General features: G+C 35.3%; 2 protein-coding genes across 3 annotated transcripts; both read left to right on the top strand.

The window, feature by feature from the left end:
* The first annotated feature begins 580 nt into the window (after positions 1–580).
* LOC141673202 (mitochondrial uncoupling protein 3) lies at positions 581–7,164 on the top strand. Of its 2 annotated transcripts, none has more exons than XM_074479937.1 (3): positions 581–734; positions 1,208–1,631; positions 6,535–7,164. In XM_074479937.1, exons 2-3 carry the CDS (start codon positions 1,242–1,244, stop codon positions 7,075–7,077), a joined length of 933 nt encoding a protein of 310 aa, XP_074336038.1. In that variant the 5' UTR covers positions 581–734; positions 1,208–1,241; the 3' UTR covers positions 7,078–7,164. The 2 variants fall into 2 exon arrangements, with proteins under 2 accessions (XP_074336038.1, XP_074336043.1); XM_074479942.1 differs by having other exon boundaries at positions 594–744.
* Positions 7,165–9,587: 2,423 nt separating this feature from the next.
* On the top strand, positions 9,588–16,809 carry LOC141673214 (phosphate transporter PHO1 homolog 10). The gene is made up of 14 exons (XM_074479947.1): positions 9,588–9,731; positions 10,791–11,377; positions 12,231–12,555; positions 12,651–12,699; positions 12,841–12,912; positions 13,304–13,433; positions 13,698–13,818; positions 13,926–14,181; positions 14,258–14,362; positions 14,442–14,486; positions 14,576–14,725; positions 15,302–15,580; positions 15,674–15,810; positions 16,126–16,809. Exons 2-14 carry the CDS (start codon positions 10,807–10,809, stop codon positions 16,226–16,228), a joined length of 2,343 nt encoding a protein of 780 aa, XP_074336048.1. The 5' UTR covers positions 9,588–9,731; positions 10,791–10,806; the 3' UTR covers positions 16,229–16,809.
* The last annotated feature ends 627 nt before the right edge of the window (positions 16,810–17,436 follow it).

Below are 17,436 nucleotides of genomic sequence, written 5' to 3' on the forward strand. Positions count from 1 at the left end.
TATCAAAATTTTATTCGTGGAGAGTTTATTCACAATGATGGACCCCTCTAATGTAGAAAAATCTTCATCGATAAAATTTTGATAACTCATCAATGATTTTTAGCATGTGTCTTTGAAGTTTGAACATACCGTGAAAAATGGTAAATTTAAAGTATTCTATTGCAAATGATATTTTTAAAGCATTATCGTTAAAGTGGTGAAAAATTAACATATCCATCATTTTGGAATAAATGCCCAAAAAGTTAATAGGTGGGAGTGTTCGTCCAAAATATCCCGCATTCTTAACATGTGTATTCACTTTTTCAAAAAATAATAAAAGATACGTATTACGAAAATATATATTCATTTTTATCTTTTAGTGAATATGCATTCTTGAAATGCGTATTTTTTAATTTTTTAAAAAGATAACATATGTACATAATGCATATTCGTTGTTTTTTAAAAAAAAATGAAATACACATGTTCTGGACAAGTATTTAAGGCGGAACGTACCGCCAACGGCTATTCCGGACCATTAAAACTGGAAATTTGTGTATTTTCGGCATTTTTTTAAGTGCAAAGAATGCATTTTTATCATATTTTTATTAATTAAGCAGGGCAAAAAGACAAATTATTTTCTGAAATAATATTCGATAATTACAAGTTCTGTCCAGTCTCAGACTGAGCGTCCTCGCCGTCTCTCAGTCTCCCATTGTCTCCGATTCCGACCTCAAAATCATATTTCAAATTGATCTGTAAGTATATGTATGTATTGTAAAGCTCAATTCTTGCTTCTCTTCAAAAACTTCTTGATTTTGTAATTCTCATTCTTTATATTTTTTTACTCTTTTGTATGTTTAATTATATATAGCATGATCGTTGTTTTTTTTCATTGTATATTTATGTTAAAGATTGAATCTTTTTATAGCCCAGTTAAAAATCTTGAAGGGTTTTATAATTTTATATCTGGGGTTTTGTGTAAATTTTAAAGATATGATTCTGGAGTGTATCTTTGTAGATTTTGGGGTTAAGGGTAAATATTGTGATTGTAGTGTTGTTTCGAATGGAGTTATGTCGAAAGATTGTGAATTTTAGTTATTTCGTAAACATACTATTGAGGTGTTGCACAACATGAACATGTGGTGATGGTTTTGACAAGATATGCTTGATAATTTTTTTAATTTGATTTATCTGGTAAGTAATGTGACGGTTTTACACTTTTAAATAGGTTGTTTGGGGTTGCGGTGAGCCGGTGATCATCAATGAAACCTCAAGAAAATGATCAAAAAGGAAATCTTAACAACAGTATTAGGAAGATAACAGTAACATCTATATCAGCGATGGTAGCAGAAAGCTCAACATTTCCTTTAGATATAACCAAAACAAGGCTTCAACTTCGTGGCGAGTCTTTATCTCATTCCGCTGCTCGACAGGCGTCCGCTTTCCAAATTGCTGGGAAGATAGTTCGAAATGAAGGTCTTGGTGGGCTATATAAAGGCTTGTCGCCGGCGATTATTAGGCATCTTTTTTATACACCTACCCGGATTGTTGGATATGAGCATCTTCGAAATGTTTTTGTTACGAGCTACGATCAAGAGCTTTCGTTTTTAGAGAAAGCCGTTATTGGTGGATGTTCTGGTGCTGTTGCTCAGGTATTTTTTTTTTCATCAAATTACCGAAAGTTGTGATTATGTCAGTGCTGCTATATGCCTAATCCCTGGTTACTAAGATCATATCCGGTTTAAAACTTTAAATGACTTTTGAACTATAATTTAAATATACGAAATCTACCATGTCAATAGTCTCTGAAAAATATAAATAGTACTTAAGGAATTTTTGATAGCCTAGTGGCAAGACATGATGAAAGTTCACAGGGAATTCTCATATCCTACATACATAAAAATCTAAAGTGGTGAAAAGTAGGAAACATTTCAATATGTAACTATATTTATTTTATATATAGGCTAAGGTTCAAATGAGAACCATTTTAGCGTGAGAACATGCGATAACCATATGTTCTGCACACATGATAAATCAGTGAGATAGTGGTAATTAGAGCTGGCCAAATGTGCGGGTTTGAACCGCACATTCGGGACCGGTTCGTATGAAAACCCGTAATTATTCGGCCCGAATCGGGCCGGTTCAAACCCGCACAATTCGTCAAATTAGTCGAGCCGGTTACGAATATAATACTGGAAAACCGGGACCGAGCCCGGCCCGGCACCAACCCGCACTACTCAGCAGAAGGCGGTAAGTATTTTCTGTGTCATTACTAATTTTCCCTAAAATTATAAACTCCACGAATTATATACGTCATAGGAAGAGGAAGAGCATCATCATCGTCACTCAAATAACTCTCTCTATCTCTCGACCATCTCTCCTTCGCATTCACCTTCATTTCCTTCCCATTTACTCTCTTCTTCTTCTCAGCTTCGATTCGACCACCGCCCGGGAAATGAAGGGCCGGCCGGAACCACGACGAAGCACCGGAAGGAAGAAGACGGCGGGGAGAGAGGTGGAAATGAGGAGGGAGAGAAGATGAGGTTAGGGTTTAATGGCAACATTCGATTCGACCACGTCCAACATATATGTATGTTTGTAAGTAAGTGTGTTTTGTATGTACAGTTTAACGGAAGTGAAAGACTCTAAAGTGAAAGGCAGAAAGAAGAAGAAAGAAAGAAGTGTGTTTTGAAAAGCACGCACGGCCCGCGGGTTAACCGCACGAGCCCGCACAACTCGTACGCGGTTATTTTCTTGTGCGGTTACGACTTCGGTTTCCTCGATTCGAGCCCGGCCCGAGCCCGGTTCGTTAATTAACAGGCCGGTTCAGTGTTACCATTTCGAGTGTCCAACCCGTGTGCGGCCCGGCCCGGCACGCACGGACCGCACAGATGGCCAGGTCTAGTGGTAATGGTATACCAAGGAATGTAAACGGTGCTATTAGGTTTTGTTAAGAAAGAAATCTGTAGAGTAAAGAGAGTTGTGATGCCTATTTCGAGATTTGTTGGATTTGTGATTAGCTTGTATCATTTCCAAATTCCCTTGATTAGAGCGAAATTAAAAGTGATACTTTCCAAAATGTATAAATAAATTTGAAAGATTCAATTATTAGAACTTAAAATAAATATTGGCGTGAGCATAATTTTGAAGGGAACATTGGTAATAGAGTAACCCTTGGTTGAAAATGATAATTTTTTGAACCCTAAATTGCAACATCTCTGATTTTATGCAAAGCCACTATTTTAATTATAAATCTATTAGTTGGTAGTAAAAGTTTCTGTAACCTGTACAAAGTTGTTTTAGTCAGTTTTTGTGGATTAAATTCCAAGTCTAATTAATTTATAAGATGGATGTTAAAATAAATATAAACGAGAAAAATAAATAACAAAGTAGAATTTGGTGACACGAAAACCCCCGTAAGGAAGTAAAAACCGTGGGTGGGTGTGTATCCCAGCCGAATGATGCACTAGAATATTATTTGTAGTTACAGGAGAAATAGCATAGATGTTCATACAATAATTGAATTCTAATTCTAACTGTAGTATGTTGGTGTGTAGGTTGTTGTGTTGTTTTTAAGCTCTATATTCCTACATTTATAATATTCTCCTACCCGTTATCCAGTTAAAAAAATGCATTAGTTTGTTGCTTCAATCCCTATTTTTGCTCCACGTTGTTGACTCCCATCAGTTGCGTAATTCTCAAAACCAAGTCAGCTCACTCCTTTTCTCTTGGTCTGTTATTGACTCCATCTTCATTCGTCCCTTCATGCTTCAACTCGTCCAAATTGACTTCTACTCGTCACGTCCTGGTTCTTTTGTTGAGCTCCAACTTGTCATGTCAATTCAAAAAAATTAGGTAACAACAAAAGTAATACTCAATTCTTTCAAAAAATAAATTTGTAAAGTACTGCTAGTTTTCTAAACGGTGTTGGAGTTTACTTTCTTGTTTAAGCTAGGCTTGCTGGTCGTTGTCCAACTCGCCGGAGTCTGTTTGGTCCTTGTTGTATATTAGTGATATCCAGATCATGTGAAATGGCAATGTCCAATTGAGGTTGGTGTTCCTGCAACACCATTGATGTCAGAATAAGTTTTCATCGGAAAACATAAGAAAAGAAAGTAGGTAGAGAAATGTATTAATATAAGTAGCAGAGTAAGTGGATCATTTACCTGGAATGATGGGTGGTATTCATAGGCATCAACTCATTAAGTAGCAACGTGGACTCGTGGAGACGGGTGTTAGAGGATGTGGGTATGAGGGGTCAAACTCTGTGCTTGTTTTATCATAGTCTGATCTTGTGTCATAATAACTTGATCTTATGTAAACTATGGTGAAGGAGGCGTCAGTGCTTTGTCTCCATGCAACTGCGTAGAGGTCAAACAGACCCCGTTCGGACTGTCTTCCTAGGATCAGAGACGACTCTTGGGAGCGTCATGTTCGGTTTGTTAGTTGTGGGAATTGTCGAGCCTGACTTTGGTAACCTGTAAGTAGTAAAACCTGACACCAAATCATCCTTCTCCACATCAGGTGATGGCAGGCACCATCAGAATTCTGCCATTGCTGATGTGTGAATATTGCCCCCAGTGAATTATTTGTTTATTTTTGGTGTTTTTTAAGAAATTTGTGGATGTTTGTTTCATTTTTTCATTTTAGAAACGTCTAATAAGGGATTTGATTTTTGTGGATGCGTGGATAACCAGAGTTCCTATACCTTGTAAATTGGATTTCATCGAAAGGTTGTTTTTGAGAGGAAAGCAACCTTATGAAATTGCAAACACAATAGGCAAGTGATGGAATATCTAGTGAAACTGTGGGTGCACTGTGCTAAAGTTTCCTTCACCTTAGTTTATTCATCTTTAAATTACGAGATCACTAATTTAGGCGGAAAATAGAAATTGTTTTTGCATCAAGAGCTAAAAATCCCTTAGAAGATATAAAATGGAATGAATGCAAGTCAAGCGGATACTCGGGTTTGGTTTATTATTCTACCATGTTGGCAATGCAATATCTTAGAGGCTTGTAGTATTATCTTGTGAATTTATAAATATTAAACTATTGACAAGAATTTGGCTTTTCCAGACAGTTATATTTTTGTTTTACCGGAATCTGACTTGGCACTTACAGAACGGGACTTGTAACCCTTGATAATATTGTTAAAGTGAGGATGTTAGCAGTCAGTTGGCTAACCAAGGTCCTCTCTGGTTTAGCACATATGATGCTTTAGGTAAAATAATCCAGACGAAAGGCCTAAGAGGACTTGGGAAACGGGTATTTAAAATGCGTGGATAACATTTTTGGTAAACATGTGAACTAGCTTTTAACACACAATACATTTTATAAATTGTAAGTTAGTTCCCCATGTTTAGTAGAAGTGCTCTTTCAACATATGAAAAGTCTCTTTTCATGGTCCTCGTAAGCCCGTCTGCCGCCTGTCCAGATAATCATAATCTTGCTCTAACCATCAAACGGCCTGGTTTGTTAACCATGGCTAGCCAACTGACCGACCACTTGCACAAACCTTTTCTGTTGGTGCAAAGTCTATATCAGGATTTGGTACTATTCAAATACTTTTCTATTCCAAACAATGAACATGCAATATGCATGCAATTGATGCAAAGCCAAATTATTGTCATTAGCATCCATTTGTATCACAAGACAATTTCTACAAACGTTTTTTAGTATTCCATTACTTGTTTGGTGGAATGATAAATAATCCTTAATGTTGTTTTAGTGGCTTGAATTTGGCTAAATTTGTAATTTTGACAGAAATGACAACGAAAAAAGATCTCAAGTACATCATGGATTGAAATTTTGAATTCAAATAAATGGAAAAACCATAATCGGTATGCACTAATGATCACTAAATGCAATGTTGCCATCTAGCTACCCAACTTGGCTAACTAGAATCATTTAGGGCCATAGAAGCCTATTCAAAGGTCGAGTACTATACTCAGACAGGATTAACATTTCTTTGTAACCAATGTTTCTGATAACATTATGTTAAAACATGTTGGGTTGCGTCTCCAATTCCCGCAATGCTCTGTTTAGTTCGAGGGAAAGGAATGAAAAATGGTGAACAAATATGAAGGCCAAAGAAAAGGTGTTGGAGGAAGAGTGGAAAATCAGTGATCGCAAATTTTATAGGACGAGGATTACGTAAAAAAAGTGTGGGAAGGAGTAAAATTTATTCTCAAATATGTGTGTGTGAGCTCCAGTTCAAATGTTCAGGAATGAAAATTATAAATTTTAATGTATATTTATAAAACAGTGCATGTATCATTCTATTCCCCAACAAATTTCATTTTGACCCAACCAAACACAGCATAAGAGTTACAATCCTAATTTTAATTAGTGTGATAAATAAGGTATGTTGCTCATATCCGTTATCATTAGTAGATGTGATTTTAACTAAATAAAGATTGATTGCATTAAAATAACTAACTATCAGTGAATTAATTTCTCTATATTTGAATGTTCTATGCATAGTTATTGTTTGGTTTTACAGAAGTATTTGGATGATGCCGGATTCTGACTTAGCACTAAGCACTAACAGAACAGGTATTTTCTAGCCCTGCTGATCTTGTTAAAGTGAGAATGCAAGCAGATGGTCGGTTGGCTAGCCAAGGTCAACAACCGAGGTACTCTGGCCCATATGATGCTTTAGGCAAGATAATCCGGACGGAAGGCGTAACAGGACTTTGGAAAGGGGTCTTTCCCAATGTTCAAAGAGCATTTTTGGTAAACATGGGGGAACTAGCGTGTTACGATCACGCAAAACGTTTTGTCATCGGCCACCAAATTGCCAATGATAACATATATGCCCACACTTTAGCCTCTGTCATGTCAGGCCTTTCAGCAACCACTCTGAGTTGTCCTGCTGATGTTGTGAAGACAAGAATGATGAATCAGGCTGCAGGTGAAGAAGGAAAGATTAAGTATAGAAATTCTTATGATTGTCTTGTGAAGACGGTGAAAGTTGAAGGATTTAAAGCACTCTGGAAGGGGTTCATTCCAACATGGGCAAGGCTTGGTCCATGGCAGTTTGTGTTCTGGGTTTCCTACGAGAAGTTTAGACAAATTGCCGGTCTTTCTTCCTTCTAGTAAAAACTATGGTATGTCCTAGTTCTATAATTCCAATTCTTCTATCAGTACAATATATCAATAATGCACTCCAGTTTGAGGTTCAAACTCCTCTATAAGGATATATAGTTGTTTGTAGTTTTGCCTTTTTTTATAGAGGAAAGAGATAACAGTGGCCTAATTTCACTCTAATTTGCGTCTCTCTTCTGTTCGCATTGAAACCAAGCCAACGTAACGGATTCCTATTTTTTCCAAGTGATATTTGAGATCCAGCTGCTTGTGAAGGTTTTGCTGAATAATAAATTTTGTGAAGGTTTCCGCTGAATAATAAGTTACGATCTCATCGCCTCTAAACTTTTCCATGCTGTACCTTCACTGTTTTTGATTTAGTAACACCATCGTCTTGTTTGGTAGTATATATAATATTTATTTGGTTCTTGTTCCAATATTTTAATCCTCCGAGACCAAGAAATCTAACGGAACCAGTCTTTTCAGCTGTTTCGGTGTAAAATTAAAGGCCTTCATTTTATCCTCTCGGCCATCCTCCGGAGTGAATATACCAAGACCGATACCGTCCTAGACCTAGCAGCACCTCCAGTACCAACTTTTGACAAACCATTTTGCAGGTTCTGTCGCCCAATAATTTAGTTCCCATTCTATATAATTAGCTTGATCAAATAATTAGGATTGGCAGGCACAGTTAAGTAGTAGTGATTTCGCGATTACATGGAAGAACGTATGGTATAAAGATATGTACTCCCTTTGAAAATGAAAAAGGGTGACAAAATTGGTAATGAAAATAATGATAAGAGTCGTGGACTTGCACGTTCGAAAGTGAAAGAAGTAATAAAGTCAGATTATTGGTAGGGAAACACAAGAATTTGATAGACCAGTCCAGCCTATAAATAAATTTGATATTCAGTTTGACAAATTACTATGCATGAAGTGATACTCGTCTCTACCAGTCTACCTCACCAAAAAGCTTGGTAGCTAACATGTTGAAAATGGATACAGTTGTGATTTCGCATGAATTGTTTTTCTTCTTTCATTCTTCTAAGGGTTAGAGTTATCGAAATCGTTACCAAATGTTGAGTTATTCTAGTGTTAATGGTTGTTTTTATCATTAATGAAATGGATTGCTCGTGCATTGATACGAGTCTTATAATAGAAATAATATCATGTGTCATTTGAAAATATTTTTCGGGGTAGTAAATAAATTTAAAATTAAAGAATAAAACTGGAAAACCTATATTTAAAGTTTGGTGAAATGCATAAAAAGAGAAAAATCTGATAGTGCTCAACATTTAGTTCTTAAATTATTTTTACTCAGTTACCATATAAAATCTGTTTGCTAAAAAATACAAGAATAGAAAATTGATATTTCACATTTAAAGACGCGGCAGAAGAAAACAGAAGGAATCAGTTAGGGTGCAGCAATCACATTAACAGCTGCAACGCACAGAAAGACGGGACACGTGTTATGCAAATAGTGCAATAAAAATTGCACCGGCGAATCACATAAACACTCCACGTAAAATCCCCTCTCTTTTCAACTGCACGCTACCGCTTTTCCTGAGTTTCCTCAACCTAATATTTATTTCCATTCCCAACCGCACCCTTAATTATTCCTCAAATTTATTTATGCGGAACCATTGTTCCGAATTGGTTCCCGAATGAGACGTCACGATACATTATATATTTTATTATATATATATAAGGGGTTACTCCAATAAAAATTAATTTAAAATAAAAATTAGAAATCAAATAATTTTTTTTTAAAACTAATTCGAAATATAACACATATGATATGCAAATTGATCGTTGATAGATGTAGAAAAATATAGTGAAATCGGATTTTAAAAAAAAAACTTACCTTTACCCATTTTTTGATTCTTATATATCACATATTTATATTATTTTTATATAAACGTGAAAAATCAAAACGGAGGGAAAAAGCTGAAATTGGGTGTGGGAGGGTGCAAAGTAGTTGGGTGGAGTGATTTATGGGTGACCATTAGATTGGGTAGATCTAATGGTTTAGATTAGTTCCAATTTTCTATTTTAATTTTAGTTTGTATTTGATCATTTCCCTATATATATATATATATCGTGATATCAAATTTTATTTTGAAAAAAAATTATTAACCGTAAATATCACAAGTAAACATGTGCAAACGATTTGGGACTTAATTTGAGGTGACTAGTATTTTTTTTTCTAAAATTACTAGTACTAAAATGATAACTGAAAATATAACACAAACGAAATATCTTGTATTTGTTGTTTCAAAAATTTTAATTCGATTTTCGCTCACATAATTATCAGATTTTATTTATAAGATATGTATGTCCAATTATTTGAAAATAATAATAATCCATTCACGAATTAGTGTCGATTAATCGAAAATCTAAAAGTAGAAATTATCTTGACGTGTTCAGGCACTAACGGCTTTCACTGCACACGTAACAACTGGAATTTACGGATCTAATCGGCGTCACTCGTCAGCAATTTATATTTTATTGTGCAAGTCGTTAGAAATTTATTGTGGCAAGCCAGAAAATATAGCGCTGCTTCATTCTATGCGAAGCTCGTGCACGTCTATTTATATCATGCCTTTCTCCCCCGCAAAACTAAGCTTCTTTAAGCTCATTCTCTCCATCCTCTCCCTCTAAACAAGGTTCTCTCTCTCTCCCTCTCTCTCTCTCTCCCGCTCTCTCTCTCTCTCTCTCTCTCTCTCTCTCTCCCTCTCTCCCTCTCTCTCTCTCTCTCTCCCGCTCTCTCTCTCTCTCTCTCTCTCGTTGCTTTAAATTATTGTCACGTTTGATGCATATTTGATTTCTTAGAACAATTTGTTAACGTGTAGTGTAGTTGATACTATACTTAGCAATCATCAATTATATATACATATGCTGTCAATTTGTTGCCTGATATAGTGCTATATGTAGTTGTAGTATATGTACATCATTCAGACGTATGAGGTGCTTCGAGTAAATAGTATTACTGTATTAGTATATTTTTCGTATACTTAAGTTCGATGACTAACAAATACTAATGCAGAGTTCGATTAGTTGAATGCTAGGCGTTAAATTGCGAGACAGTAATGCAGAGATCGATTAGTTGAATGCTAGGCGTAAAATTTTGAGTGTAAATTTATGTGCGTTAAACATGTGAAGTTGATGATACGAGTGAGGCTGTAGTGAATGAATTAATTGAATGTTTGTTCATAAGTGAAGAATAATTAACTGGATTCTTTAGTACGATTTAATAATGGACCGGGATGGAGTAATTATTGTATTATGCATAAATGTGCGTACTAATAGTTTGTGTTTGATTTTGTTCGCGTCCTGTTCCAGTCTGAACATGTTATAATTGAACTGGACTCTAGGATTTTTTTTTTAAACTTATGAAGGCATAGTTGGACAATGTACTCTTAGCTAGAGGATGTTACATAGGTTGCCTTTTGCACTAATGTAGAGGTTTTTGTGTTCTTCAATGTATGTATATTAGGGAATTTACTTAGCTGATAGATAGGAAATTTTGCCTTGGTTGTGTTCATTACAATGTTCGCATTTTGCACGTGACAATAAGTTCTATCTATATTTGTTGTTACTGGAGACAAGGTTTTACGTAATTTGCAGCCTACGATCTCGAATCTTAATTGGCCTATCTTTACCTCCAAGTTCTGGTTCTAGAATAGTGCCTTTGAGTCGACTAAACTGAAGTGTTGGCATTGCAGGGAAAGACAGGTAAAGATGAAGTTTGGAAAAGATTTTAAGAAGCAAATGGTGCCCGAGTGGATAGAAGCATACATGGACTATAATGGGCTGAAGAAAATATTACAAGATATCCACCACTCTAGACAAAGTAAGGGGCCTCCAACACCGTCGAAAGTGTCACAGCAGCAATCAGTGTTGTACACTGGATTTAGTGGTCTTAACCCGCGACCAAGAAGTGTCCATCAGAATAAAGGTGATATTGAAGACCAGGTGATAGATGTTAGCACGACACAACAAGAGGGTTCTACAAAGTTATACAACACTAAGTTTCTTAAATCCAGTGAAGAAGGAGGTGATACTGAAGTGACATTTTTCAATAAACTTGATTATGAGCTCAACAAGGTCAACAAATTTTATAAGGACAAGGTAGAGGAAGTAATTAAGGAGGCAACTGAGCTGAACAAACAAATGGATGCTTTGATTGCACTACGAATCAGGGTTGAAAAGCCTGATATTGCACAAAACAATTTTCTGGGACGTGGGGGTAGAGATCTTGGTAATTCTGTAGCACTTGAAGTTACATCTCCAAGTAGGGAAAAAACTCCAGGTAAGTGCACATTTATTATCACAATCAGTTATTAATTTTTATTTCATAATGCAACTCATATTGTTATTTTTTAAGATATCATGTATGATGCTGCAATTGAAAAGAGGATGGTGAATGAGAGTATAGTACTAAACCACTCACAGAATCAGAATGCTCGCACAAGTACGATTGTAATCACTGATGAACATTTGTGTAATGGTATAAGTTTTTTGATGAACATACGTGTAACAATGCAAGTTTTACTAGCATCGAAGTTCAAAATGCAGTGACGTTATTAAGGATTGATATACATTTAACTCCTAAATAAAAATTTAAAATTAGCACCAGTAATCAAGTAAAGCAAGATAATCACTATCTAGTACTTATTATAAATATGAATGCACTTTTTTTGATTCAGTAATGGATATAAGCAGATGTTAATATTTGTATATATATTCTTCAAATTGAAGGGGTTACACCTAAGCTTTTTAGCTGTGCGTTTTTCATCAATTTTCTTAATATGATATATACACCATTTAAGAAATTTACAACTTCATTTTTTAATTACTGTAGGGGTTGCGGATTGACATTAGGAGCCTGTGTAGATTTTTGAAGATAGAAATGCAAGGGATGTCGAGCAGATATAATTATACAATAACTAAGATAGAAAAGAATAGTGCACCTTTTAGAATCTAAAGTAGAGCTGAATGGCTGATAATTTTTGCAAAACCATCTCCAAAAATATATCGTTTTTCTTTACAGTTCATGTTATACTGTTTGCCATGGAGTACCACTTATTTTTCCTTCTTTATTGTCGATTAGGTCATAACTTCAAATGTACAAAGTACTAACTACTCTAACATGGTATTTGTAGAGGTGAAACCTGTGGATTTGACACCTGAAGTGGACAATGCTACTGCAAGCTCACAAGAGAATGCAATTTCCAGAGAAGATAATGTTGTTGTGCGTGGAAAGGAGGCAGATTCTGGCATACATCACGCAACTGAATTGGAAGTCCTTGATCGTGTAAAAATGAGCAATGCAATTGAAAATTCAATATTAACAATAAGAGGCATACTCAATGATTCAAAGGGGAAGGAATTGAGCTTTAACAAAGAGGAACTCAGGAAAGCTGAAGAAAGACTAAAACTAGCCTTTATCGAATTCTACCGCAAGCTACGTTTGCTAAAGCAATACAGGTATTTTCAAGCATGAACGTATTCCAAAGATTTGTTGATTCTTTTTTATTTGCTTAATATTCAGTGTCTTAATATTTTATGACCCTCTGAAACAGTTTCATCAACCTCTTAGCATTTTCCAAGATTATGAAAAAGTATGAAAAGGTTAGAGTCATTAATAACACTTTTATTGTGATCAATATCTAGTTTCTGAGGTTTGACGTCTCCTATTCAATTTTCTCTAGATCAAGACATACATTTGTTACAGAAAACTAATATTTGTTTATATGTGTTTGCTTTACTTAGATTGCATCCAGAAATGCATCAAAATCGTACATGAAAATAGTGGACAGTTCTTTCCTGGGGAGTTCCGAAAAGGTTCTCCACTTATCTTTGATGTGCTTTTGTTTTTTGTTCTTACCTTTGGACGTTTGTTAATTGCACTTGCTTGCAAATAAAGATGTGAATGAAATTCATGCTATAATATCAGTTGAGAACATATTTATTTTTGGAACAAATTACATATGATATAAATCACAAACAATAACAAAGCTATATTATGTAGTATGCAGTAAAAAGGCAAGTAACATGAATTTGATAAAATATCTTGCATTCTAGTTGGATTAGTAAATCACCGATACCCTTAGAGTTCCTCCATTTTTCCAAATATCATGTGTGCGTTAAGCCTGCAACATACAAGGAGCATTTATGCTGTATGTCAAGATAAATCTGAATTCTGTATAATAATTTCATTTATTTTCTATCATAGGTTGCATGCCTCTTGGACAGAGTGGAAGATGCTTTCATCAAGTATTTCTCAAAATTTGATCGCAGAGAAGGCATGAAATTGCTGAGGCCAAAATTTAAAAAGGAGAAGCACAGAGTAACATTTTTTTCAGGTAAGTTACCAGAACTTTCTCCAGTGGATGCATTGTAAACATATTTGAAGTAAATCAGTAACTGCTAATCAGTAGCATTTATTGCTTATGTACATAAAACATCATTTTGATGCAACAATATGTAATTGCTGCATCTCATTTCTTCACCTTCTCGTTTTCAACTTTTTTTTATTGTCAGTGAAAGGGTATAATATATTTCGTAGTCATAGTGTTCTGAGCCTGTACATCATTGCTTTCTCATTAATTTTACATATAAAATTTTAGGATTCTTCTTTGGTTGTGCGATTTCCCTGCTGGTTGCTGCCATTCTACTTGTAGAAGCTAAGAAAGTACTGGACAAAGAACAGCAAGCCATATACATGAACAGCATTTATCCACTTTACAGGTAGAAGACCTCCTCATACTCTTAAACACAAATTTGATCAATAAGCTTATTAGGATTCTTGACTAGAAGGCCCTTGCTCTAAAAAATTATTTGGAACCTTATTGCAGTTTCTATGCATATATTGTCCTGCATATGCTATTCTATTCTGCTAGTATATATTTTTGGAGACGCTACAAGGTCAACTATGCCTTCATATTTGGATTCAAGCAAGGAACTGAACTAGGCTATCGAGAAGTCTTTCTCCTCAGTACTGGTCTTGCGGTTCTTGTGCTTTCCACTTTTCTGATACACTTGCATATCAAAATGGACTCGAGAACTCATCAATATGATTCCGTTGACTGGATACCATTGGGCTTAGTTTGTGTAAGAATCCAAAACTAAAGTGATCAATTTGATGTACAAGACTTTATCTTATACGTCTTCTCTTCACTGGATGCAGGTTATTCTTCTCATAACCATCTGTCCTTTCAATATTATGTACAGATCAAGTCGTTTCTTCCTTACTCGATGTTTTTTTCATTGTATTTGTGCTCCTCTATGCACGGTAAATGAGTAGTACTTCGTCAATATCCAATTTACCTTTTCTGGTGCGCACATAGTCTTAACAAGTAAAATCTCTGCAGGTGACTCTTGCAGATTTTTTCTTGGCAGACCATCTCACTAGCCAGGTTCGAAATTTTCCATTTCAGCTGCAGCCTTTGCCATTTTCGTGCAACTTTCTGCTAGAATACTAATTTATATTTCCTCTTGACCTTAGGTTCAAGCGCTAAGGAGTTTCGAGTTCTACACTTGCTTTTATGGTTGGGGGAGACATATCAAGGGGGAGTCTAAGTGCCACGAACTTGATGTTTACAATGTATTCTATTTCATTGTAGCAATTGTACCGTACTGGATTCGCTTCCTTCAGGTTTTCACATTTTTCTATTTGCATATTTAATGATTGTCACCTAATCCATTCGTCATCACACTATGCAACTGCTAAAGTACATTAAAGAGATGCTTCCTACTTGGGGATAAGTACTGTAGACTTTTTTTCTTGTGTGGCATGGACAATCACTCAGAAGTGAACACTGTTGTTACCAATGTTATCCGAACTCGACTAAAAGTGTCCGACATGGCTATATTAACAAGACTTGAAGCTTTTGCATGCTTTTGGTCGCCCAAAATCACTTGTGAAGTTCACGGCCCAGCTAGTGTGAAAACTAAAGTTGTGTATTGTTTCATATTGCTTATAATGTTAATTACAAGAACTATGGTATATGTGTGTACTCCATCTTATGCTAATTATGCTATAACATGGTTTGGTCATCTTGCTTTTTGTCTTTGTTATATTTGTACACGTGATTCTCATTATTCTTGTTCACGTGATATAGTTTCTTTTACCATTCTTAACTTGCCTATCATAATTATATTATTATTGTATTTATTTAAACCATTGAGGAGCACCCGAGTCACCTGACAGACGATACCACATGTTCTATAGTGTGTTCGTCGACTATGTGAGGAGAAAGAATCAGTGCATGCTATCAATGGTTTCAGATACTTCCTGACAATTGTTGCTGTGGCCATCAGAACCGCATTCGATCTTAAAAAGGGAACTACGTGGAAGGTGTTGGCTTTTGTGAGCTCCATCATTGCAATTATGTTCAACACATATTGGGATATTTTTGTAGATTGGGGGCTAATACAGAAGAACTCCAAAAACTTTTTATTGAGAGACAAACTTCTTGTTTCGCACAGGAGTGTGTACTTCACAGCTATGGTAATCTTTATATGGCTAAACCTGATCTCGTATATAATTCCTGCTACCCTTGTTGATCAGTTGACCTATATATATGCTTTGAATGTTGTGCAGGTTCTTGATATGATACTGAGGTTTGCTTGGCTGCAACTGGTATTGAAATTCAATGTGTCTGCTTTGCGTGGTGACGCCATAACAAGCTTATGTTCCTGCCTAGAGATCCTTCGCCGTAACATTTGGAGTTTCTTCAGGTATAGTATGAAACTATGACTTGACTTCAGTTTGAGTTGCTATCTGCAGCCTTTTGAAGTTCTGCTTAAAGTTGCCTCAGATTAACAACATACATATTGCTTAGTAACATATATTATGGCAACCCTTTGTGAATCAAATATATTTATATAATGAGTTTAGAAAACCCCCAGACTTAATGACAGTCTGCTAGCTTCCGCTGCGGGGGTAAATTCAGAGGTACTTATTTGCATGTGTGGCGGATGAATCTACTCGCGACATTTCTGTTAATATATTCATTGGTGTCTTCTTGATCTTTTATAACTGTCTTTTGGCAGGTTGGAGAATGAGCATGTAAATAATGTTGGCAAATATCGAGCATTTAAGTCAGTTCCACTCCCCTTCTATTATGATGATGAGAACTGTGAAAAGGATGATTAAGTATCTGATTTTTGGATCAAGCCATCTTCTATTCCAGAAACAAGCAAGAATGGTACATAATTTTTTCTCTGTCCTCTTTCGAGTATCGTCACTGGGTGAGGGCAATGCACCAAGCAATTGATACATTTAAGAGGTGAATAAACAATGAATGCATGATAGATATCATTGCAAAGAGGCCACGCATCATATATGTTTCGTAGATGATTTAGTCCCGTAAAAGGGGGCCATCAAATGAAAACTGTTAATTCTATAGGCAAGAAAAGAAAAAAGGAAAAGTGTTTTGAGTGTCATGGGGAGATTTTTTTGATGCATATACATCTTCATCTATGGCAATTGTTTAAGAGCATACCATGCGTAAGTGAACAGGATGTCATATTGTCATCACAGACCACCCCGCTTCATTAACCTGTGGTGAAACTGGATGCTTTTCAGGCCACCATATTTTTTAATAATCTACCATTTTTTCATAGTTGGCACTTCAAAAATTTAGCTGTTTCAGTAATTCAGTCTGTATCTGGAAAATTCTGATATTGGAATGAGCATTTAATACTATTATATGGGAGTTACATGTGTTATTTTTTGTTCCATCTGTGAAAAAACTATCGAAATGGTGAATGTTTCGGCCAAAAATGTTCGAAATCAATTTCAAGCGATATGTTCATAATCAAGTTCTAGACATTCTAGACAGTTGCCGAACTATTCTCAGCTCAATGGATAATATCTTGTTCAGTACTCCTTAAATTCCCAATTGTTATTATTTTTAAAAAAAATGTATGATACACATATTAAGTTGAATAAAAATATAATTTTATAATATTTTTTTAAAAAATTCTATTTTTGAATATAAGTAAGATATTTAAATTTTTATTAAAAAAATATTTTCTTTTAAAAGTTATTAAACTGTAATTTTAACTTAATGCGTGTCGAAGACTTTTTTTTTTGGAAAGCATGCGGTTAAGGCGGCCCATCTTCCTGTTAGTTAAATTTTTTGTTTCTGGGAAGAAACTTATATTTTATAAAAACTTACTAAATTAATTACGAAAACGACCTGAGTATTATGCTTATATATCAATTTTAAACATTATTTTTTGGCCTAAAAAATAAACAATTTTCGACACGGATTTTAAAATAGATTTTAAAATAGATGAAATTAGGATTTTCTTCAACCAAATAATGCTCTTTGAACTGATTATTTATGGTGGTACTCC

Source organism: Apium graveolens, chromosome 1 (assembly GCF_009905375.1).
Source record: "Apium graveolens cultivar Ventura chromosome 1, ASM990537v1, whole genome shotgun sequence".
Classification (NCBI taxonomy): Eukaryota; Viridiplantae; Streptophyta; class Magnoliopsida; order Apiales; family Apiaceae; genus Apium; species Apium graveolens.

Coding starts and splice junctions, on each gene's coding strand:
- LOC141673202 (XM_074479937.1), top strand. CDS start 1,242: ATGAAACCTCAAGAAAATGATCAAAAAGGAAATCTTAACAACAGTATT. Junction 1,632..6,534: donor GTTCTGGTGCTGTTGCTCAG/GTATTTTTTTTT, acceptor CTAACAGAACAG/GTATTTTCTAGCCCTGCTGA.
- LOC141673214 (XM_074479947.1), top strand. CDS start 10,807: ATGAAGTTTGGAAAAGATTTTAAGAAGCAAATGGTGCCCGAGTGGATA. Junction 14,726..15,301: donor ACTGGATTCGCTTCCTTCAG/GTTTTCACATTT, acceptor CATGTTCTATAG/TGTGTTCGTCGACTATGTGA. Junction 15,581..15,673: donor GTGTGTACTTCACAGCTATG/GTAATCTTTATA, acceptor AATGTTGTGCAG/GTTCTTGATATGATACTGAG.